This window comes from Peromyscus californicus, unplaced genomic scaffold, assembly GCF_007827085.1.
Source record: "Peromyscus californicus insignis strain IS unplaced genomic scaffold, ASM782708v3 Scaffold_15__1_contigs__length_86483966, whole genome shotgun sequence".
NCBI lineage: Eukaryota > Metazoa > Chordata > Mammalia > Rodentia > Cricetidae > Peromyscus > Peromyscus californicus.
In genome coordinates this window covers 70,962,683-70,987,567 of record NW_026294447.1, presented here as the reverse complement: position 1 = coordinate 70,987,567, position 24,885 = coordinate 70,962,683, and the positions used below count along the sequence as shown (strand labels likewise).

The following is a 24,885-nucleotide window of genomic DNA, read 5'->3' as shown; positions in this document are numbered from 1 at the left end:
ACACCTGTGTGTGTGCTCAGGTGGAAACCAGAGGGTGACACTTTCTGCTATATTAAGACAGGGTCTTTCACTGGAATGACTGCCAGCAAGCCCCTGGGGTCTGCCGTCTCCACGTCCCAGCAACTGAGGTTAGAGGCATGGCCTCTGTGCCTGGCTTCTCGTGTGGGTGCTGAGGATCCTAACTCAGGTCCTCATGCTGGCACAGCCAGCACCAAGACAGAACCCCACATCCCTGAGCCCTCTCCTCAGGTCCTCAAAGAGGGTTTCCTCACACTTTGTTGACTATAAACACTTCTCCTAGCATCCTCTATAATCCTAGGATGTAGTAGCATTTCTTTAAAAACAAACACTTAGGAGCTGGAGAGATGGCTCAGCAATGAAGAATCTTTGCGGTTCTTGTAGGGGAGCCAAGTCTGAATTTGTTTCCCAGAGATTCACAATTGCCTATAATTCCATTTCCAAGGAATCTGACCTCCCTAGCCTCCTCAGGCACCTGTACTCATGTGTATATACCCACAGACAGACAGACAGACAGACAGACAGACAGACAGACACACACACACACACACACACACACACACACACACACACACACACACACACCACAGATAATTAAAATTTAAATTGCAAGCTGGGTGGTGGTGCACGCCTTTAATCCCAGCACCTGGGAGGCAGAGGCAGGTGGATCTCTGTGAGTTCGAGGCCAGCGGGCTTACATAATGGGTCCCAGGACAGCCAGGGCTACATAGAAAACTCCTGTCTCAAAAACCAAACCAAACCAACAAACAATCCCCTCCCCCCCCAAAAAAAACCCAACAACAAAAAACCCCAACACATTAAATTGTGTATACTCCAAGATAATGATTCAAAATCAGAGCTACTTCAAACTGGCACTTGTATAGTACTCCTCCAGCCTTATCCACACATATACAAAGACTAAACAGGGGTTGGGGATTTAGCTCAGTGGTAGAGTGCTTGCCTAGCAAGTGCAATGGCCCTGGGTTCGGTCCTTAGCTCTGGGGGGGGAAAAAAAAAGAGAGAAAACAAAGACTAAACAGATTCTTTTACTAATCTCCTGCTTTTTCAGTGGCACCACAACTTTCCAATATGAAACTTAAAACGTTTATTAATTTTTAACTTTATTCTCTCTTGCCTTCTATATTCAACACTCTTATCAAGTCTTTGTTTGCAAAACCCTTCCTAGCTCTTCCTCTTTCCTCCTAGTTCCACTGATAACTAAATTCTAGTCCTTATTACGTCAGACTTAAACTGGTATGGCCCCTAAACTGGTCTGTCAGCCACTATTGTTGCTATTCTGCAATCCATATGCTACCATCTTCCTAAAATACTCCTCACCATTTTCCCACTTAAATAGTCAACTTATTAATTGCAGGGGCTCATTCATCTTTAACACTAATACTGAGCACTCAACAACCTCACATATACTTAATGAACTGTTTATTGAATAAATACATAAAAACGTGACTCTCTTTAAAATGTTCATTAATTTCTCGCTGTCTACAACAGAAGTTACAAACTCAAATACTTACAGAGACCATAAAGGATTGTGGCAAATTGGAGAGCACATATTCACTAAAGGGGTAGGTTTTTTTTTTGTTGCCGTTTCCACTGATTGGTGCAATAATGGAACATAGGCCCCATATTTCTAGCCCATCTGATTGTGAAGATAAGCCAGTATGGCGATATTTTGAACAAATAAAATGTGCCTGAAGATCAGATGACAGAACAAGCCAATAGATTAAACATAGAGGCCAGGCAGTGGTGGCACACACCTTTAATCCTAGCACTTGGGATCACACACCTTTAATCGCAGCACTAAGAAGGTTGAGACAGGAAGTGATATGTCTGAGCAGAGAAAGGAGTATAAGGCGGGAGGAGACAGGAACTCTCACTTTTTCAGGCTGAGGAGTTGGTGAGGTAAGAGGTGGTGGCTGTGGCTTGCTCTGCTACTTTGATCTTTCAGCTTTCACCCCTGATATCTAGCTCCAGGTTTTTATTATAAAACCATTTAGGAATTGTACAACAAGCCAGGCCAGTGAGATGGCTCACTTTAGTGCATGCTGCCAACTCTGATAGCCTGAGTCCAACCCCCAGGCTCCACATGGTAGAATGAGAGAACTGACTGCCCGGGTAATCTCCTGACTGCCACACCAACATCATGGCACACAGACTCCATACCCACCACTCCTTCTAAATAAATAAATGTGATTTTTCTAAAGAATAAGCTAAACGCACAGATTTATAGAACTTGCTGGTTTCTAAATGGTGACAACTAATTCCCCTTAAAAATCTACAAATATCACTATTCCCCTCACCAACCCATCTACCAACCAATCAAGCAGATAATTTAAATTGAAGCAACACATTTATGGACTAAGTCTAGCCCTCAAGTCACAAGTTGTTAACTCTAATATACAGGTTGAAGGACAAACTTCTGACATTCTAAGTTCTTTTGTTTCTTTTTTCATCAAATTTTAGTATTTATTTATTTGAAACAGGGTTTCTCTATATAAACCAGGCTGGCCTTGAACTCATAGAGATTCACCCTCCTCTACTTCCTAAATGCTGGGATTACAGGTGCATGCCACTGCATCTGGCTTAGAATATTTCTATCGGTTTTGTGTGCATGTAGAGGGGGATATATGTGCATATCACTGTCTGAATATGGAGGCAGAGGATAACTTGTGGGAGTTGGGCCTCTCTACCATGTGAATTTTTTGAGGCAGAGTCTCATGTAACCCAGGCTGTCTTCATTTTTCACTTGAATACCTAACTGAAGATAATCTTGAACTGCTTATCTTCTTACCTCTACCTGCTAAATGCTAGGATTACAAGAGTGTGACACCGTAATTTCCAAGTATTTACTGAGTTCCCAGGCTACCCTTCCAGAATGTTTTGCCTACTTCCAGACAAGAACCTACTGCTGTCCTCCAGTGGTTCTTAAACCATCAGGTCGTTTTAACAACCTGGCAACTGGGTATGGTACACATGGCTGTAATCTTAGCACCTGGGAGCTGAAACAGGAGAACCAAAACTTCAAGGTTGCCTGGGCTACATATTGACTTCTTCAAGGTTGCCTGGGCTACATATTGACTTTGAGGCAAGTTGGGCATAGCGAGACTGTGTCTCAAACACACACACACACACACACACACACACACACACACACACACACACACACACCAAAATCCTGAGGGCTCCTTAGTTATGATTTTAAAATTTGTATTATTTACTTATTTGTGGTAGTGTGTGTGTGTATGTTTATACACCTTTATGGTAGGGACTCTCTTGTTCCCAAGTATCCCTCAGTCTAATGGGAGCTTGGAATGTTCTTAACTCATTAAATACTTGAGGATTTTTGTTGTTTTTGAGACAAGGTCTCATGGAGCCCTCCTGTTCAGCCTCCCCAGTGCTAGTATTACAAGTATGAGCACTACGTCAGGCACTGTTTCTTAAATGGATGAATATTTGAAGTATCTGTGACATGCTACCCTAAAACTTTCCCTCCCTCCCTCCTTCCTTCCTTCCTTCCTCTTTTCCTTTCTCCCTTTCCTTCCGTCTTCCCTAAGCTCCACTCCTCCTCTTTTGGAGACAGGGTCTCACTATGTGGCCCTGGCTAGACTGGACTCACTATGCAGACCAGGCTGGACTTGAACTCACAAAGATCCACCTGCCTCTTCCTCCCTAGTGTTGAGATTAAAGATATGCACTACCATATCTACCCAGGGACACTTTTCTTAAAGAACTGACTTTTAGCTTAGGCTAATGGTTGTGTTGGGAGAAATAATTAATAAAAATACAGTACTTTGGAAAGAACTAACGGTTAATTAGTTAATAATCAGCTATAAGAAGACAATATTTGAGACGAGGTCTCACATAGCTTAGGCTGGCCTTTATCCTTGTAGCGAAGGATGACCCTGAACTTGTGATTTTCCTGTTTTGACTTGCTCAGTTCTGGGATTGCAGGCATGTGACACTACACCCAGTACATGCAGTGCTAGAGATCAAACCCGGGGATTAAAGCATGGTAGGCAAGTACTCTGCCAACTAAGTTACATCCCAGCCCTAATACAGCTTAGATACAAATTAAATGGTGAATTTGAATTGATCTAACTGGTAAGATTAAATCTTGACCCTCTAGGATTCTTTATAGTGCTCCTGTAGGGATGCACACTAATCACACCACAAAATAATGTCCATTTAATAGAATTCTATATGTAATAGACCTGAGTTCCATTCCCTAGAACCCACCATAGGAGGAGAAAACCAATTCCATGTGATTAAAACAACAAAAAAAAAAGTAGGATAAGCCAGGCAGAACATAAAGACACATGCCTTTAATCCCAGCACTCAGGAGGAAGAGGCAGGTGGATCTCTGTGAGTTCGAGGCCAGCCTGGTCTACAGAGTGAGTTCCAGGAAAGGTACAAAGCTACACAGAGAAACCCTGTCTCAAAAAAACCAAAGCAAAACAAAAAAAAGGAGGATAAAAGTAACTCATGTCTACAATACTCAGAAACCCTGATCAGCTCCTTTGGATATAGATGTGTAGTAACATATTTACCCAGGATTCTAAAGTCTGCATGAAACAAAATGAATGGCTGTTTTTCAGTATACAACTTTATCTCTGAAGTAAAACCCAGTAAAGTCACAGATAACTAATGATTAAACAGTTTTGAAAACACTTGGGAGAAAAGATTAGGGATAATATTAATTTTGATACAAAATATTCCTGAATTGAACTCATACCTGATAATAATATAATTATTGAGAAAGATAAAAAAAAATCTTTTGGCAAAAGATGGTCAAATTCAGGAATGACATAAAGCAAAGAACTCCTATCCAGCAGCAGAAACATCTGGAGTACACATTCAGCTTTAAGCCAGTAGAGATGGTACCTCGGTCCGGATACTCTACTTACCAGGGTCATAATGATCCCCTCTGTGTGAATGCTCAGCCAAGATACTCTTCATTTCTGTGTCAACCAAGAACTGTGAAAACAGAACATAAAAACTCAACAAGTCCAAGTCAACAAAATATTAAACGACTTATGTCTTAAAAGCATCTAACATTCCCAACAATGAAACAAAGCAAATTCATGAAACAAAGCATTTCCCTGAAACTTAACAGTAAGGCTCCCCACCAGCAATTCCAGAAGGAAATGATAACAGATAAGCTTCTCAACAGGAACTCCCTACTGCATACTCTTGACTTCAGTTGCTTCCTGTCAACAGATGACAGAATACCAGTGTCCAGTTCTTTGGTGGAGAATGTGGAGGTTCAGAACACTGTAGTCTCTAGAACTACTGCTACCAGAATAAAGTATCTTGGCATTTCTCCTGTGAATAGTGCATAGGGCTAGCAAGATGGCTCAGTGAGTAAGAGTGCTTGCCATGCAAACCTTATGACCTGAGTTCAGTTTCCAGAACCCAGGAAGGAAGAGAACTGACTCCATGCACACATCGTATCCATACACACTCACCTGCCCCCACATCGTATTTACACCACACACAGACACAGAGACACAGACACACACACACATGCACACACAGAGTAAATTAAAAAAAAATTTTTTTTTTGAGACAGGGTTTCTCTGTATAGCTCTGGCTGTCCTGGAACTCACTTTGTAGACTAGGCTGGCCTCGAACTCAGAGAGATCCTCCTGCCTCTGCCTCCTGAGTGCTGGGATTAAAGGTGGGTGCCACCATCTCTTGGCTTTAAGTTTTTTTTTTTAAATATATATTCATGGTGGACCACCTGGTACTGAATAACCAACGGGGGGGGGGGGGGTCATCTCTGGGGGAGACTATCTCTCCCCCTCTCGGCATTCCCCAGTTGCCTGCAGTTCTTTGTGTTGGGTTGGGGCCTTGTAACCTTTTCTCTGCCATGTCAGCAAGTCTACTGGCGCCATCTTGCTCAGGTCTTGTTTAGATAGCCCTGAAATCATATACATACAAGGAACATAACAAGGACTGAGCAGGCTGTACTTATTTATTTGGGAATATATACACACATATCTATATATAATGAAAGTATATATGTACCAACAGTTAAAGAAAAAGAAGCCATGAAAGAGAGGGAGGGAGGGAGGGAGCGCAAGCGCAAAGGGGGTACATGGGACTGGTTGCAGCTGGATGGAAAAAAGGGAAGGGGGAAATGGATGTTACATTTTAATTTTTTAAAAAGTAGTTTTTGAGTAGAGTTGTGAAATACCAATAAATTTAGGTAGGCCTTGAAAAAATTATATATATTCACGTCATACATTTTAATTTACAAAAAGAAATTTGCCGGGCGGTGGTGGCGCATGCCTTTAATCCCAGCACTCGGGAGGCAGAGCCAGGCGGATCTCTGTGAGTTCGAGGCCAGCCTGGGCTACCAAGTGAGTTCCAGGAAAAGGCGCAAAGCTACACAGAGAAACCCTGTCTCGAAAAACCAAAAAAAAAAAAAAACAAAAAAAAAAACAAAAAGAAATTTATTTATTTTTATTTATTTATTTTTTTCCAGAGCTGAGGACTGAACCCAGGGCCTTGCACTTGCTAGGCAAGCGTTCTACCACTGAGCTAAATTCCCAACCCCAAGAAATTTATAAAGCAGGCATGAAAGGGTGGAATGATATAATTTTATTGTAATCTCAAAAAACAGATTATTTTATGCTTGATAAAATACAGTAAAATAACAAAGTATCTTAAAGCATTATGCATAGCCAGTGTGTGGTGCACTCATTTAATTCCAGCACTCTGGAGGCAGAGGCAGGCAGATCTCTGTGAGTTCAAGACTAGTCTGGGCCACATTGTGAGTTCCAGGTCAGTCAGAGCTAAATATGAGACACTACCTAAAAAAATAAATAAAAGGGCTGGAGAGATGGCTCAGTGATTAAGAGCACTGGCTGCTCTTCCAGAGGTTCTGAGTTCAATTCCCAGCAACCACATGGTGGCTCACAACCATCTGTAATGAGATCTGGTGCCCTCTTCTGGCCTGCAGGGATACGTGCAGACAGAACACTGTAGACATAATAAATAATTCTTTAAAAAATAAATAAAGTACTCTGCATATAATTAAGAAGCAATCTTGCCAGGTATGGTGGTATACATATTTAATTTCAGCACTCGGAAGCAAAGGAAGGCAGATCTTTGTGAGTTCTAGGCCAGTCAAATACATATAGTGAGACCCTATATCAAAAAAGGGAATGGGGTGGGTCTAGAGAGAGAGTTCTGAGATTAAGAGCATTGGATGCTCTTCCAGAGGACCCAGGTTTGATTCCCAGCACCACATGTTGGCTCACAACCCTCTGTAATCCCAGTTTCAATATCCCCTTCTGGCCTCCAGAGGTACTGCAAGCACCTGGCACAGAGACGTACAGCTGTGAGCACAGCACTCCTACACATCAAATAAAAATAAAGGTTAAAAGACAAAACAAAACACAGAAGCTATCCTTTTCGAGACAGGATTTCTCTGTCTAGTTTTGGTGCCTGTCCTGGATCTCGCTCTGTAGACCAGGCTGGCCTCGAACTCACAGAGATCAGCCTGCCTCTGCCTCCCGAGTGCTGGGATCAAAGACGTGCGCCACCGCCGCCCGGCCATAGAGGCTATCTTACGGAAGTCAAAATTTCACTTATGAGTTTGTCAGTAGGCCTATGTTCAAATAGTAAGTTTGGGACTGGCCTTTACTTACAACCCATTTTTGTGATGAAGTCTAAATATATACCTTATGATAGAAGATGCCCTACTCTCTCTCTGCTTTTGTTATCTATAGGGCACTTCACAGATCGATTCTCAGAGGTAATGGGATCTGGGTCTATTGGCCTGTTACACACAGAGGGCAGAATGCACCAGAAACAGTCAAAACAGACCATAACCATGTTAGCACATAGTTCAAAACCGCTTTCAAGGTCATTTACCAAATCAACATGCTTACGCTAAGGGACAAATTTACAAACTACATAAGCCACGCCCCCCAGGGGGTGAAGGGGGCGGGACTTCACTTTACAGCTAAGGATATAGTAATCAAGTTCACCCTAGAGAAGTGGGGCGGGGGTTGCCGGGAAGATTTAACAATGATGTTTCCCATAAATGTTAAATGTAATTTGAAACGGAGGATAATGCAAAAACAGAGCTTTCACTCACACGTCTCCTAACTATTGACTTGGCAGTCACAATACCTGTCTTCCGTAATGACTCACTCCCTCCCTGAATGAAGGCATAATCACAGGGCTCCTCCTCTGAACAAACTAGAATACGGGAGTACTCCTTTTCGGGAACCGGGATGCGAGGCAAGCGCTTGCAACTTTATGCAACTTGCAGCGAAGAGACTAGACCCGTGGTCACTAGAGGATGCCGGCGATGTTAGCTAACAGGAACCGGGGGTGGGATGGGGTTGGGGGGTCGGCTGGAGCCAAGCACTTGCCACCGCCGACACGGGGGGCGGACGACCCTCCCCGCCACGCAGCTCCAGGCAAGGGGGAGCGGGCGTCCGAGCGCCCGAGCGTGCTGACCCGGGAAGGCTGACAGCCTCGCCCCAGCCACCGCCCTCGGAAAAGTCAACTGCCTCCCTGAAAGCGTTTGGCCTGGGACGTCCCCGGGTGCGCCCGTCCTCGGCGGAGCCCGCGAGACCGAAGCCAGGATGGAGGCGAGGCGAGCATGGGTCGGGCAGCGCGGGCGCCCGCGGAGGCAGAAGCGGGGGCGCGGCCAGGACCGCCGCGGTGGCCGCGCCCGAGGCGGAGAGGTCCCGCCGGCCCGACTGGGAGCGCTTCGAGCCCCACGGGCGCCGCTCGGATGCGCGCGTGGCGGGCGGGGAGCCGCTGGGAAAGCGAGCCTCCTGAGGCGTGGAGGCCAGGCTCCTGAGGCGGGGATGCCGCTGGCCCCGCTGTCCCCGTCCCCGCTCCTCCCGGCCTCCCAGCCTCCCGGCCGGCCCCCACCCCGGGAGCGCCGCCGGGGCTCGTGCACACTCACCGCGCGCGCCGCCGCCGCCCCGGCGCGGCCGCCAGCCTCCTCGGGGCGCTCGCCGCCCCGCCCCTCGCCGCGGTCACGTCACGCGCGTGCGCCCTCCGCGTGCCCTCAACGGCGCGGAGGACGTTAGCCCTTCGGCGTGGCGGTTTCCTTAGAGACAGAGTCGGCCCAGGTGGCGGCCCCCCCGGACACCACGGCGGTGCGACTCCAGAAGAGGTCAAAATGCCGGCAAGGGACAAGAAGAAAGGCAAGAACAAAGGCAAAGACAAAGACAAAAAGTAAGCGCAGCGGCGGCGCACAGTCGTCCCCCCCCCCCCCACGCCCCTGCCCCGGACTCCGGGTTCCCCAGGACTGCCCTCGGGGCGCTTTGAATCTAGGGGCGCGCTCACCCCCTGCCTCCGCTTGCCAGGCTTTTGAGGACAGCTCCGGCTGTCCATTCTTTCTTGGCCCTGGCCTCTTGAGAGAGATCTCCGTTATGAGACTGATAGGATCTGGTGTAGTTCTATTGTAGCTCTGGTCTGAGTGGTTCAAGCTGTTCCCCGGGCCTTTCAGGGATCCTTTTTGGATCAAAGGGAGAACGCAGAAAGATTTGACCAGACGGGTCAGATCCCCCACCTACACTGGCGCTGCTCTAGCGCTAACCCCGAGTTGCTGCTAGAATGTCAATCGACCCAAATAGCACCGCAGGGCTACCATTGGCAGTTCCTTGAGATGTTGGAAGCACACATGGAGTTCAACACCACTGCCTACGGGAATCGCAAAGGAATCCCTTAAACTTGTGATTATAAAGTGAATTCTCTGGAGACAGGTTCAGTAAACGCATACCTGCCCGCATTGCTCTGGAGCCTAGGGAGGAAGATCACAAGTTCTAGGGCAGCCAGAGCTACATAGGGAGAGCTTGTCTTTAAGAAAAAAGAAAAAAAAGTAACTTGTTTGGTCTGTGAGTATAGCTCAGTGATAGAGTGCTTGTGCGGGGTCCTAGGTTCCAGCTCCAGAAGAGTAACTTAGAGGAAGTTCATACTCAGTACAGAAAGCTTGGGAGATATGGAAAGCAGTAAAGGAGAAAGAAAAAAAAAGTCACCTGTCAACCCACCAGCCACAGTTAACCACTACCATCATTCTTTCTTTCTTTTTTTCCCCTGTGTTAAATGATAGGATAATGATTTGTAGACCCTCTACCCCTCCTCCCCTGATAGGCAAGGGGTAGAGGGTCTACAGAACCACATCTCTGACCTCTTAACACATATTCTACAAGGTGACTGAGAAAACAAAATGTAACTTCTCAGTCTAGCACATTCTAAAGATTGCGAGGGCTTGTCACATTCCTGTAACTCGCAGTCATGTTTTATTTTATTTTATTTTTGGTTGGCTCTTCATCTTCAGGGCATATGTGAACAGGGAGGAACAATAATATACTTTGTATTCCTTGAATGGTCCATGGCTCATTGTTTGAGAAACTCTCCTTTGTTTCCTCAGTAACTTGGTGGTCTTTTTCTTAGAGACAACTAATTGCTTGCATCAATTTAAAATCCCGCCCCGCCTCCGCCACCCTGCCAGACAGGGTTTCTCTGTGTGACAGTCCTTGCTGTCCTGGAACTTGCTTTGTAGATCAGGCTGGCCTCAAACTCACAGAGAACTGCCTGCCTCTGCCTCCAGAGTGCTGGGATGAAAGGCGAGCTCCCCAACTGCCGAGCGCCTGCATCAGTTCTTGATACTTTGTGGAAGAGATTGGCGATTGTAGAATGGCATTCTATTACTAGTGTCTAAATCACACTGGAAAGGGCCAGCAGCTGCTAAGTCAGACTGGAGGATTGGGAGTGGAGCTGGCCTGAGTTTGAAGAAAACAAAAAGTAGCTGTGCAGAAGGACTAAGGATCAGGAGTTGAGAGGATATGGACAGTGACAGTGGAAGTGGAACAGATCTACTTACAGACTTTGGGGAGACTATTTAGAATTCAAATGTAGGTGACACTTTTTTTTTATCTCTTTTTTTTTTTTTTTTTTTTTTTGGTTTTTCGAGACAGGGTTTCTCTGTGTAGCTTTGCACCTTTCCTGGATCTTGCTCTGTAGACCAGGCTGGCCTCGAACTCACAAAGATCCGCCTGCCTCTGCCTCCCAAGTGCTGGGACTAAAGGCATGCGCCACCACCGCAGCAGGTAACACTTTTTATGCATTATTATTTATATAACTAGTTCCTATCATAGGGCAGTGTTTTGTTAATGCTAGTGCAATATTTATTCTGAAGAACCTCACCTTTTATTGATTAAAGCCTTGAATCTACTCTTTCAATAAAGGTATGGTTCTGGGGATCAAACCTAGATAGACAATAAGCATTCATTCTACTGCTACCAGTCTCCATCCCCGAGGCCTTAAAAATTCTTTTCATGTCTACATAAATGACTATGGTGTGTGTTTTTCAGGCATTTTTGAAGGTTGGTATGCTGTGGTACCAACAAGTAAAGTATTTAACATACTTGTCCAAGTAACCTAATCTTTTGTGCAAGAACTAGCCAAAACAAAATAACAATAACAAAAACTGGGAGTGGAGACTACAGATATACAAACAAATGTGTCCTTGTGTAGAAATATAACCATAGTGAGGGGAGTGAACCAAGGCTCACAACTGAGTGAAACAGCAGAAAAACTTGGGAGCTGGGACTACAGCTCATTTGTAGAGCACTTGCCTAGCATGCTAAAGAGTGGGTCTGATTCTCAGCACAGCAAGAATAAGTAAATAAAAAAAATATGGAAGAATGAAGTAAATGAGAGGTATAGAGCTTTATGAAATGCATGTGGCCTCTTATTTCCTCTTCGTTTTCCCAGTCCTTTAAAGGCATCCCCTGGAGCGCTCATCTTCTCTTCCATGAATACAAACAAATGTGTACTTCTTATTAATGCATTCATCCAACAATATACGCTTTTATGTGCCAGGCAGTGCCAAGAAAAACAAAAGAGAAATGGTGCTAACAGAGTAAAGAAATTCCACAGTGTCACTATCATCCTCTGCAGGAAAGTGTCGAAAACAGAAGACCAAGTGATTGAACGAGCCAAGGCAAATGCCTCTCTTTGGGAGGCCAGATTGGAAGTCACAGAACTCTCTAGGATTGAGTATCGTGATACTTCCCGAAGACTGGCAAAAAATAATGAAGACTTAAAGAAACAGCAGTATAAACTGGAAAAAGACACTATGTCTGTATTAAGCTACTTGAAGAAGCAGGATCAGGAGAAAGATAATATGGTAGGTAGGTAGAAAACTGAACCTCACAACCTTCCTCTGAGTTTACGTGACATGGTTATATTTTTTAAAGTTTTTTCAATTTTGTTTTGTTTTTTGTTTGAGACAGTCTTTCTATATAGCCCTGACTGTCCTCAAACTCACAGACATCTATCTGCCTCTATCTTAAAATTTTTTTTTGCTGTTTTTTGTTTTTTAATTTTGAAAGATTGTAAGACCTTGAAATCTCATCACATGGTTAGGATACTGTAGTTAACACTTAACTTGAAGCAAGCTGTTATTTCAGAATAGCTTTGCTATCATTGGCTTTTTCTTTCTTTCTTGTAGCATTATTTACATTAACAGAGATGAAAACAACTTAAAAATATCACTGGAGTGATGGCTTAGCAGGTAAGAGTGTGTCCTGTTTTTCCAGAGGACCTAAGTTTGGTTTCCAGCACCCACATCAGGCAGCTCACAACGGCCTATCACTCCATCTTCAGGGAGATCTGATGCTTCTTGACCACCAAAGACACCCCCACACACAGCCATATTCAGATACAACACATAATTTTAAACATCTGAAAAAACAACTGACAACTTAAAAATCTATTAAAAAATAAATGGATAGAGAAAATCAAGTGAGGCTTGGTGTGGCTGCATACATTTTAATCCCAGCACTCCTGGGAGGCAGGTAGCTCTCTGTGTGTTTCAGGCTAACCTGGTCTACATATCCAGTTTCAGGTGAATGACGTCTACATAGAGAAACCCTGTCCCTACACCCATCACTCCTCCCCAGAGAGAAAAAGATAATCAAGTTTACATATTTATGGACAATTGTATAGCCTTAAGAAAACCACGTAACATGCTATAGTATAGTAAACCTCAAGGACATTGATACAAGCCAGTCACAAGAAGTCAAAGGCTGTATGATTCAAGGAATTTTTTTTTCTTTTCTTTTTTTTTTTTTAATAGCTGTGAGCCACCATATGGTTGCTGGGAATTGAACTCAGGACCTCTGGAAGAGCAGTCAGTACTCTTAACCCCCGAGCCATCTCTCCAGCCCCTGATTCAAGGAATTTGAAATATAAAAAGGATTCAAATTCACAGAAACAAAGTAAAAAGTGATTGCCAGAGGCAGAGAGGAAGGGAAAAGGAGAAATGTGAAATGTGAAATTCTAGAGATCTTTTAGGTAAGAGCATGAACAAACTTAGCACCACTAACCTGACCACTTAAAAATGTTGACAGAGCCTGGAGGTGGTGGCACATGCATTTACGCCCAGCACTCACGAGGCAGAGGCAGGTGGAACTCTAAGTTTGAGGCCAGCCTAGTCTACACAGTGAGATCCAGGACAGCCAGCACTACATAGTGAAACCCTGTCTCAAAAAACCAAATTAAAAAAAAAAAAGGTTGACAGTAAACTTGACGTTGTGGTTTTTATATGTATATGTGTGTACCTGGGCATCACATTCATGCAGGCGCCTGAATGGAGGCCAAAAGATACAGACCCCCCGCCCCCAGAAGTGGAATTATAAGCAGTTCTGAGCTGCCATGTAGGTGCTAGGAATTGAGCTTGGGTCCTATGCAAGAGCAGAAAAACACTCTGAACCACTGAGTCATTTCTCCTGCCCAATGTTGTGGTTTTTATAGCAATAAAAGTTATCCACATAATTAGGGTGATAGCTAGATCTTGGAAATTGTCAATAGCAGATTAAATATACGAGGAAATCCCTGCCCCCTCCTTCTTTACGGTCTTTCTGGCTTACTGGCTTTAGTACTGTATAAATAATAAAGCATATGAATAGAAATAGGACACAAAGCAATTGTGTATCTTCCTTACTCTGGCATTTTATCTTCTACAGATAGAAAAACTGAAACAGAAATTGGTTGAAACAAAGGAAAAAGCCAAAGAAGAGAAGGAAAAATTGGTGAGTATCGGCATATACTGATAGTTTATTTATTAGGGTACCAGATTTCTAGTGAGTTTGATTATTTTAGGCCCAATAAGAATAAGTGAAGCCTGGTGGTGGTGATGCATGCCTTTAATCCCAGCACTCGGGAGGCAGAGGCAAGCAGATCTCTGTGAGTTCAAGGCCAGTCTGGTCTACAGAGTAAGTTCCAGGACAGCCAGAGCCGTTACACAGAGAAACTCTGTCTCAAAAAACCAAAAAAAGAGCCAGGTGGTGGTAGCACACACCTTTAATCCCAGCACTCAGGAGGCAGAGCCAGGTGGATCTCTGTGAGTTCAAGGCCAGCCTGGTCTACAGAGAGAGATCCAGGACAGGCAAAAAAAAAAAAAAAAAAAGTGAAAGGGGGTCCAGAAGCTTAGTAGAGTGTTTGCCTAGCATCCACAAGGCCCTGGGTTTGATCCCAAAATCCTTATCAAAACAAAACAAAAAATGAACAAATACAAAACCCATGTGTGGTGGTATTGTGTTCCCCAAAATATTGTGTACCTTAATAAACTTATCTGGGGTCAGAGAACAGAAAAGCCACAAGATACTTAGGCTAGAAAATGTTAGCACAAGCCTTTAATCCTAGCATTCCAGAGACAGAAATCCCTCTGGATCTCTGTGAGTTCAAGACCGCATTGGAAACAGCCAGGCATGGTGACTCACGCCTTTAATCCCAGAAAGCAGCCTTTAATCCCAGGGAGTGGTGGTAGAAAGCAGAAAGGTTTATAAGGCGTGAGGACCAGAAACTAGAAGCATTTGCCTGGTTAAGCTTTCAGGCTTTCTAGCAGCAGTTCAGCTGAGATTCATTCTGGATGAGGACTCAGAGGCTTCCAGTCTGAGGAAACAGGACCAGCTGAGGAATTGGCAAGGTGAGATAGCTGTGGCTTATTCTGTCTCTCTGATCTACCAGCATTGACCCCAATAACTGGCCTCGGGTTTGATTTTATTAATAAGAACTTTTAAGATTCATGCTACACCCATGCACTTTTTTATACAAATGTTCAAAAGTAGCATATTATGGAGGCATATGACCTACAACAGCTACTTCAAAGGCTAATGTTGTTAAAGTTTGCCTGCCTGGCCCACAGTCAGGACAAACTCTCTCACCTGCCAGTCCCACAGCCCCTCAGACCCGACCAAGTAAACAAAGAGACTTATATTGGTTACAAACTGTATGGCCGTGGCAGGCTTCTTGCTAACTGTTCTTACAGCTTAAATTAATCCATCTCCATTAATCTATACTTTGCCATGTGGCTCGTGGCTTACCAGCATCTTCACATGTTGTTTCTCATCATGGCAGCTGGCAGTGTCTCTCTGACTCAGCCTTCCACTTCCCAACTTTATTTTCCTCCTTGTCCCGCCTATACTTCCTGCCTAGCCAATGGCCAATCAGTGTTTTATTTACTGACCAATCAGAGCAACATATTTGCCATACAGAACATCCCACAGCACTTCCCCTTTTCTTTTTTTCAAAAAGGAAGGTTTTAACCTTAACAAAGTAAAATTACATATAATTTGGGAATTTGGGCATAGCTTCTCTTACTACTTCCTGCTGGAGGGCGGCGCTGTATCTTATGGGGACACAAAGAAAATTTTAGGATCATGGAGTAGTCCGTGAGGCTGTATCGTCTGAGCCAGTTGCCTTCAAACCATTCTGGATGTTGGATCATCTGGGCCATGGTGTCATCGGAGACCTTTCAGGGGGTCTTGGCTGGTCAAACCTGATGTATCTTAATCTGCAACAAAGCCATAGCCTCTGGCTTTCTGTGGGAACACAAGCAGAGTCTCCTTTCCAAAGCAACATATCCTTATATCCAAATTTTGAAGTCATGGTATCTTTAAAATATATATATTGGTTTAACTCAACATCTTTTATGATCAAATGTTTTTCTGCAGTTAAAAATCCCAAAGACGCCGGGCGGTGGTGGCGCACGCCTTTAATCCCAGCACTCGGGAGGCAGAGGCAGGCGGATCTTTGTGAGTTCGAGGCCAGCCTGGTCTACAGAGCGAGATCCAGGAACGGCACAAAGCTACACAGAGAAACCCTGTCTCGAAAAACAAAAAAACAAAAAAACAACAAAAAACAAACAAACAAACAAACAAAAATTCCCAAAGACAACACAATCCAGATTCTCTGTGTAATATCCATTTTTACGTGGCTTATTTTTTATACTACCTTTACTGTCTCTTTAAAGACTTTATTTTTAAAAACTGTGTATTTGTTTCTATAACTCTATATATCACCTTTTTTGTCTCTTTCAAGCCTACGTATCTTTTACACACATTGTAAACTATTACATCTGAATCTGTCTTATTGTGAATCTATTGCCTTAAACTGCAGCAGCTGTGGCTGCTGGCTCCGCCCACCTCAGCTTCCCAACATGGCAGTGGTTTACCGCCAGCTCTGGGAGCTATCGTGGGTCTCTATGCTTTTATCCAAGCAGCATGTAGCCCAGAAACCTCTTTTTTTTGTTTTGTACTAGAAAAAGCTAAATCCACCATGCAGCTTGATGTGCCACTTGCAGAGGCCTCATTCCCGCCATACTGCAGGTCGAGTGCACACGCTAGGAACCTACCAGTAGCTCAAACCGGCAGCTGCCGCTCATTTGAGAGAGACAATTAGGAAGCTGTTTTTAGCTCCATTTTAGAATCTTTTTTCAGGTTTTAGGTGGAAACTCTTGCCCCACGTTGGGCGCCATTTGTTGCTAAAATTTTCCTGCCTGGCCCACAGTCAGGACAAACTCTCTCACCTGCCAGTCCCACAGCCCCTCAGACCCGACCAAGTAAACACAGAGACTTATATTGGTTACAAACTGTATGGCTGTGGCAGGCTTCTTGCTAACTGTTCTTACAGCTTAAATTAATCCATCTCCATTAATCTATACCTTGCCACGTGGCTCGTGGCTTACCAGCATCTTCACATGTTGTTTCTCATCATGGCGGCTGGCAGTGTCTCTCTGACTCAGCCTTTCACTTCCCAGCTTTATTCTCCTCCTCGTCCCGCCTATACTTCCTGCCTAGCCAATGGCCAATCAGTGATTTATTTACTGACCAATCAGAGCAACACATTTGCCATACAGAACATCCCACAGCAGGCCAAAGTTGGAGTCCTACTTGAGCGTTTAGATGTTCTCAAGGCCAGTGTTATGGGCAACAAAGCAAGATCTTGTCTCAAAAAAATAGATACTGAGTTTCAAAATCAATAATACTTGGAGTTCAGATGAAAGAATATTGGACTGGTATGTATGCTAAAGATCAAACTTAGGGGCTTTTGCATGCTCGCAGGTGTTATACCTTATATTACATGTCCAGACTCAAAACACAGCATTTTTATTTTGATGTATGATACACCTTTATCCCTTACCAAGAGTCTTGGTTCTAAATGGTATCAGTATAATTACCTCATTACTTAATTCTTACTACAGTAAAAATCTCAGAACACTAATACCACCACCAGTAGATTATTGGAGAGATCAAAATAATGAGAAATTTTTGGAGGAGGGGTGGTTTTTCTCCTAAATACAGATCGATAAAGATCTTTGATCAAAACTGCAAAAAAATATTTCCTCCCTGTGGTATTGAAGATTGAACCCAGGACTTCATGCATACTACTTCCTTAATTCAACACTACTACAGTTTAGAAACTAAGTGAAAACCAGGTGTGGTGGCTCATTCCTGCAATTCTAGCATTCAAGAGGCTGAGGCAGGAGGATTGCTGGGAGTTCAAGACTATCCTAGGCTACATAGTTAGTTCAAGGGCAGAGTAGTGGGAAGCGAAGGAAGTTCAAGGGAAGCAGTGGGAAGACCTCGTCCTAAAAATAATATGAAATTCCTTTTTTGTAAGACTGTGTTGCCAACTAAACACAAAGGCTTTGAGTTTTAGAGGTGTCTTATTTGGTCTGGATTTTATTTATTTGCTGTTGGGGACTAAACCAGGGTTTCACTTACTAACCACACATTCTACTCTCTGGGCTACATCGACAAAAAACAATTCCCTGAATTTGTTTCTTATTTAAGGCCATTGGTATCATTTAACAGAAATTAAAATTTTATGCAAAAATTATAGCTCTATGTAAAATGAAGATGGGATAGTTCTTTCAGGAAGATACACAGTGGCTCAGGCCTCAGATAAAGCATGGCTCTGTGGAACACTTGTTTTTCCTAACTCATTTACTTCTTTTTGAATACAGGAACAAAAGTATATTATACAAATACACGAGTTGGAGGGACAGTTTTCTCAAAAAGCCAAAGAAATTAGCATGATTCAGACAGAACTAAAGACAATAAAACAATTCCAGAAGAGAAAAATCCAAGTGGAAAAAGAATTAGAGGATGTAAGTTTCTTTCTGTTTCTTCTTCTTTAAAAAACAAAAGATTTATTTTATGTGTGCGTGTTTTGTCTGCATGTATGTAAGTACACTGTATGCATTCCTGGTGCTGGAGCAGGCCAGAAAAGGATGCTGGAGGCCGGGCAGTGATGGTGCATGCCTTTAATCCCAGCACTCGGGAGGCTGAGGCAGGCAGATCTTTGTGAGTTCAAGGCCAGCCTGGTCTACAGAGCGAGATGCAGGAAAGGCACAAAGCTTCACGGAGAAACCCTGTCTCGAAAAACCAAAAAAACAAAAAAAAAGATTGGATTAACAATTTACCCCTCTCCCACAAGTCTTCACATTTATTCCTGTGAGAAATCAGGATGTTTTAGAGAAGAGAAAGTGAAATGTCTCAACTGTCGTCTATTCTTTTTCTTTTTTATGTTTATATTTTCTGTATGTGTGTGGGGGGTGTATCTGTGTGGAGGTCAGAGGAGGACATCTTGTGGAGTCCGTTCTTTCCTTCTACCGTGTGGGTTCCCCAGATCAGCTCAGGTGGTCAGGCTTGCTGCAAACACCTTTATCTGCTGAGTCAGTCCTCCTGCCTGATAATGCTCTTTTTCTAGGCATCGGTTTCTTTGGGAACTTGGCAATACATTCATTTTGTGAATCTCAGCCAACACACCTTCCCATGTGAGTCAGTAGTTAAACCTTTGAATTGCAGTAGAGCAAACCATCAGTTCTTAGGTCAGCGGGAAAGTAGCAGTGTTCTACAGGAAAATGTGTTTAGGATGATAAGAGACAATATTGGGAAAAATTAGAAGGCTGTATGGGTAAGGATGAAAGGGGTGAGGAATACTGAAGTTTCCTGAAAGGCCTGTTTTACACTATTTGCTGATTTCCATGGTATAGCTAGGGATAGAGTCATCTGAATGCTTGATTGAAGCTTAAGAATTTGCTTCCAAAGTGGCACATTCATATGGCTGTGCAGACGTTATCATTCACCTGGGCCCTTGGTAAGCTGCTGAGAGTCCTTGTTTTTTGGTGTTTTTTTTTTTTTTTTGGGGGGGGGTCCTTGTTATATGTTGGATGACATAGAGAATGAAGAATTCAAGAGCCGTGTAGAAGCTATCTTTGTGTGTGCGCGTGTTGGTAGGCATGGAATCCAGGGCCTTATGTATGCCATGAAATCACTCTATGACTCACCTGTATCCCAGCCCCAGCAGCTTTTTTCATGGTCTATCCTTTCAAGTGGCACAGCACCATTTCTCTTATTTGGAACTGAATCTCCAAATCAGGTTCCATCATTTGACGATAGTGTCAAAGAATTGTAAACCTACTTTAAAACCACACACCCTTGTAGCCCTAAGTATACACAGCTGCAGGAGGAATATTCCTTTATTTTGGTTGCTTGAAACACGATCTTGTAAAGGCTGATCTGGAACTTTCTGTATACCCAGCCTGGCCTCATGCTTGAAACCACATCCCTGCCTCAGCCTCTCAAGTGCTAGAATTATAGGCATCAGTCTCCTGAACTTTATTTTGTTTTCATTCCTTTTTTCTCAGAGATTTTATTTTTAGTTATATGTATAAGTGTTGGGGGTGGGTATACATGGGTGCATGTACCCGAAGAGGCTAGAATAGGGTGTTGGAGCCTCTGGAGCTGGAGTTATATAGGCAGTTGTTAGCTAACTGATGTGAGTATTGGGAACTGAACTCTGGTCTTCTACAAGAGCAATGCATGATTTTAACTGCTGAATCATCTCTCAAAGCCCCATCTTAATTTTATTTTGAGAAGGGTCTTATGTAGCCCAGGCTGGCTCTGAGCTCCTGATCCTCTTGCCTCTGCCTCCCAAGTGTTGGGATTACAAGAACGCCTCAATTCGATTAGGAATCTTTAAAATATCAGTTCTGATAATGTGCTGATCACTTCCCTCAAGAATCTATATTTCAAAAAATATATATATTTCCTAGCTATAAACAGCATATTGTCTAGATAGCTTACAGTGTAAATTAAGATTGTATACATATCAAATTTTAATTGTTTTGTTTTTGTTTTTTTTTTAAATAATTTAACTTTATTTTATGTGAGTTGGTGTGAGGATGTCAGATGCCCTAGAACTGTAGTTACAGACAGTTGCAAGCTGCCATATGGGTGCTGGGAATTAAACCTAGGTCCTCTGAAAGAGCAGCCAGTGCTCTTAACGGCTGAGCCATCTCTCCAGCCCCTTGTTTTTGTTTTTCAAAACAGAGTTTCTCTGTGTAACAGCTCTGGTTGTCCTGGAATAGCTTTGCAGACCAGGAGGTTGGCCTCGAACTCACAGAGGTCTGCTGGCTTCTGCCTCTCAAGCGCTGGGATCAAAGGCGTGCACCACCATGCCCGGCTTAAATTTTAATCTTTTATAATAATACACTTACACCGATACACAGTCTCTTATCTGTTAATTTACCCAAACTGGAAATTCTTATAACTTTGAAATCTTATTTTCTTTGTTGATGCTTGAACCCAGAGCCTTGGGCATACTTGACAAGCAATCTATTACTGAGCTACACTCCAGTCTTTGTCTTTCTAGATTTATTCAGAATATTTCTTTTTTTTTTAAATTAAGATTGATTTATTTATTATGTATAGTGTTCTGCTTGCATGTATCCCTTCAGGCCAGAAGAGGGCACCAGACCTCATTACAGATGTTTGTGAGCCACCATGTGGTTGCTGGGAATTGAACTCAGGACGTCTGGAAGAACAGCCAGGGCTCTTAACCTTTGAGCCATCTCTCCAGCCCAGAATATTTCTTTTATTATAATAAATTTCTGATAGATCTCTATCCATTAAAATTTCTCGCCGGGCGGTGGTGGCGCACGTCTTTAATCCCAGCACTCGGGAGGCAGAGCCAGGCGGATCTATGTGAGTTCGAGGCCAGCCTGAACTACAGAGTGAGTTCCAGGACAGGCTCCAAAGCTACACAGAGAAACCCTGTCTCGAAAAACAAAACAAAACAAATTTCTCCTAGTCTTCAAAGGATTACCTTAATTGCACTTTCCCGAAGCTTTCCCCCAGAGTCCTGTTCAACGATTCCTTATATCTTTTCGTGGGATTTGGTACAGAATACATCTTGATTTACCTTATCTTCCCCTACTAGATTATAAATTCTTTGAGCCGGGAATTTTGTATTCGTTGCAATACAAGAACCACAACAGCACTTTACTAAAGACCGCGGGCATCTTTTTCTTAAACCTTTGCGGGCTGGTGCACGCGCCCAGACGTTCTCGGCTCCAGCGGCCCCAGAGCGCGGCTCAGCAGTGACGTGGCGGCGCTGCTCAGCAGTGACGTAGCATCCCGCGCCACCCAGCGCCCCGCAGCTACTGCCGGCCGTTTCGGCGCTCCGAAGTCAAAGATGGCAGAGCAAGTTTCTCAGGGAAAGTCGGCGGACCAGGTGTGCTCTTTCCTCTTCAAAAAGCCTGGGCGGAAAGGGAGCGCTGGCCGCCGGAAGCGGCCGGTGTGCGACCCGGGCTCCGGGGAAAGCGGAAGCAGTAGCGACGAAGGCTGCGCCGTGGTGCGACCGGAGAAGAAGCGGGCTACCCACAATCCAATGATCCAGAAGACGAGCGGCAGCGGTAAACAGAAGGCGGCCTACTGTGATCTGAGCAGCGAAGAGGAGGAGAAGACAGAGAATGAGAGTCTGGGCGTAGTCTACAAGTCCACGCGCTCGGCCAAACCAGTGGGGCCCGAGGATATGGGGGCGACAGCTGTCTACGAGCTGGACACAGAAAAAGAGCGAGACGCGCAGGCCATCTTTGAGCGCAGCCAAAAAATCCAGGAGGAGTTGAGAGGCAAGGAGGATGACAAGATCTATCGTGGAATTAATAATTATCAGAAGTACATGAAGCCAAAGGATACGTCCATGGGCAATGCCTCCTCCGGCATGGTGAGAAAGGGCCCCATCCGAGCCCCCGAACATCTACGTGCCACCGTGCGCTGGGATTACCAGCCTGACATCTGTAAGGACTACAAGGAGACTGGCTTCTGTGGCTTTGGAGACAGCTGCAAATTCCTCCATGACCGTTCAGATTACAAGCACGGGTGGCAGATCGAACGTGAGCTTGACGAGGGCCGTTATGGTGTGTATGAAGACGAAAACTACGAAGTAGAAAGTGATGATGAGGAAATACCATTCAAATGTTTCATCTGTCGCCAAACCTTCCAAAATCCAGTTGTCACCAAGTGTAAGCATTATTTCTGTGAGACGTGTGCACTGCAGCATTTCCGCACCACTCCACGCTGCTATGTTTGTGAGCAGCAGACCCATGGGGTCTTCAATCCAGCGAAAGAATTGATTGCTAAACTGGAGAAGTGTCGAACAGCAGAGGGAGGTGCTTCCAACACCCCAGAAGACCCTGATGGGGTCTAATGGCCATTGCTTTGGTCTTCCATAATTGTCAGATCTCAAAGTACTTTTTGTTTTGCTCACTTCAAAAACCAACCATATTTGAAGGAATATTAAGTTTTCTAGGAAGAATATCCAAGTTTTGTTTTATATAACAATGTTGCAGTTGAATCAATACAGTTAACCTGTGGAACTCTCGGACTACCCATCCTGTGTATAGCTATACATTCTAAGTTAAAATAAACTAAGAACTAGTTCATACTCTGGTGCCCTGATGTGATTTTTCTTTTTTAAAGAACAATGTCGCCACCTATTGGAGAAGTAGATTCAGACATTTCAAAGAGGGCTGTTGTAGAACACTTAAAATTCAAGGTCAAAGTCACTGGAAAAAAAAAATAGGGCAGTTCTTTGGAATCTCAAATGTAGAAGAAATGAGGCAGATGTGAGGGGCCCATATACTTAAGATTGCAATGTATACATTAGGTAGAAAATTTTTGTGTAGACTTGAGTCTAAATACATTTAGCTTATGAAAAGGAATTCAGGTCATGTATTTTAGAGAAAAATGAAAGCAAGAATAGTGTGTTGGTTGTGTGTGTATGTATGATATATGTGTGAATGCTCCTGCCTTTGTACAATAAGGGAGCCTAGAGGACAACTTTGTGGAGTCATCTCCATCCACTAACTTACTAACTTAAGTTGCAGCCTATGTGACAGATGTCTACCCTTTTCCTCCTGAGCCATCTCACTTGCCTCTTGTTTGGGTTTTTGAGACAGTCTTTCTGTGTCTCAGACTGACCTGCAGCTTATTATATATTCCAGGCAGGTCTTGAATTTGGGATTCTTTGGCCTCAGACTTCCGACTGCTGGGATTACTAGTAATGAGTCACTGTGCTCAGCCACTAATTTTCACCTTAACTTTTATTTACGTGTGTGTGTGTGTGTAGAAGTCAGAATAGAACTTGGAGTCAGTTCCCTCTACTGTGTGGCTTCTGGGTACCTTTACACATGAAGCCATTTTTGTTTGCCCCACTGCTTATCTTTTGAATGATTTATGGATGTATAGATTTTGGGGAGTCTAATGATGTATCAAAGATTCATCTCCAGACACCTGGATGGGGGATATTTGAACCATACATGAACTGGTATGTTGACATTAATTTTGTTAAGTGTAACAAGCCATTCCAAAAATTAAACACAAATAGAACATCTGAAAGAAATAATAAGATGGAGATTTGGTATATTAGAACAGATTATAATATAGAAATTTATTAGGTAATAGGTGAAGATGTTATGCCATTAAATGTTTAGTATGCTGAACACTTTACTTGTATGGATTAACTCTTACCTGTATTAGTTACTTTTCTCCTTGTGAAAAATACCTGTGACAAAAGCAACTTAAGGGGAATTTCGGCTCACATTTTGAGTAGTTCATTATGATGGGGATGTCATGGCCTCAAGAATGTGAAGCAGCTGGTCACACCCACAATTAGGAAGCAAAGAATGATAAATGCTGGTACTGCATTTACTTTCTCCTCATATTCAGTCCTGGACCCCAAACTTTTGAAGGGTGCTGCCCACATTCAGGGTGGTTCTTCCCTCTGGAGCTGAACCTTTCTATTTTTAAACGATGTATATATTGTATATAAGTATGTCTGTGTTTGTGCCATGGAGGCCAAAAGGACCTCAGATTGCTTGGAGCTGGAATCCTAGGCAGTTGTAAGCCACCAAGCGTGGGTGTTAGAAACAAACCTCTGGAAGAGCATGAAAGGCTCTTAAGCACTTAGTTATCTTGCCAGTCCCTGGACCTTTCACCTTTATAGACACATCCAGAAGAGGGTTTCTATGGTGATTCTTTTTTTGTTTTGTTTTGTTTTGTTTTGTGTTTTGAGACAGGGTTTCTTTGTGTAGCCCTGGCTGTCCTGGAACTCGCCTTGTAGACCAGACTATCCTAGAACTTTGTGGGGGACTCGCCCCCACTTTTCCCCCCAGGATTCTTTTTGTTAGGGAGAAATGAGAAATATTTAGATAGAAATATAGAGGAAAGAGACAGATAG

General features: G+C 43.7%; 3 protein-coding genes across 5 annotated transcripts in view; 2 read left to right on the top strand and 1 right to left on the bottom strand.

The window, feature by feature from the left end:
* The window catches only part of Entpd5 (ectonucleoside triphosphate diphosphohydrolase 5 (inactive)), a 38,551-nt gene extending 29,826 nt beyond the window's left edge, over positions 1-8,725 (bottom strand). Inside the window, 2 exon segments of the mRNA XM_052739315.1 lie at positions 4,941-5,010; positions 8,179-8,725. Of these exon segments, the coding sequence (XP_052595275.1) occupies positions 4,941-4,949 (9 nt within the window). The 5' untranslated portion in view covers positions 4,950-5,010; positions 8,179-8,725.
* A 263-nt stretch (positions 8,726-8,988) lies between these two features.
* Positions 8,989-24,885, top strand: part of Bbof1 (basal body orientation factor 1) — a 36,002-nt gene continuing 20,105 nt past the window's right edge. For 2 of the 3 annotated variants that reach the window (XM_052739310.1, XM_052739308.1), the window contains exons 1-4: positions 8,990-9,243; positions 11,974-12,202; positions 14,043-14,108; positions 18,326-18,469. In XM_052739310.1, coding sequence (XP_052595270.1) covers positions 9,188-9,243; positions 11,974-12,202; positions 14,043-14,108; positions 18,326-18,469 — 495 coding nt within the window. In that variant the 5' untranslated portion in view covers positions 8,990-9,187. Of the gene's footprint in view, positions 9,244-11,973; positions 12,203-14,042; positions 14,109-18,325; positions 18,470-24,885 lie in introns of all 3 variants that reach the window. The other variant, XM_052739309.1, reaches the window with a different exon arrangement.
* LOC128111102 (E3 ubiquitin-protein ligase RNF113A) lies at positions 18,356-23,091 on the top strand. The gene is made up of 2 exons (XM_052739316.1): positions 18,356-18,469; positions 21,586-23,091. Exon 2 carries the CDS (start codon positions 21,841-21,843, stop codon positions 22,852-22,854), a length of 1,014 nt encoding a protein of 337 aa, XP_052595276.1. The 5' UTR covers positions 18,356-18,469; positions 21,586-21,840; the 3' UTR covers positions 22,855-23,091.

Bases quoted from the DNA above. Each gene is read 5' to 3' on its own strand.
- LOC128111102 (XM_052739316.1), top strand. From the start codon at position 21,841: ATGGCAGAGCAAGTTTCTCAGGGAAAGTCGGCGGACCAGGTGTGCTCT.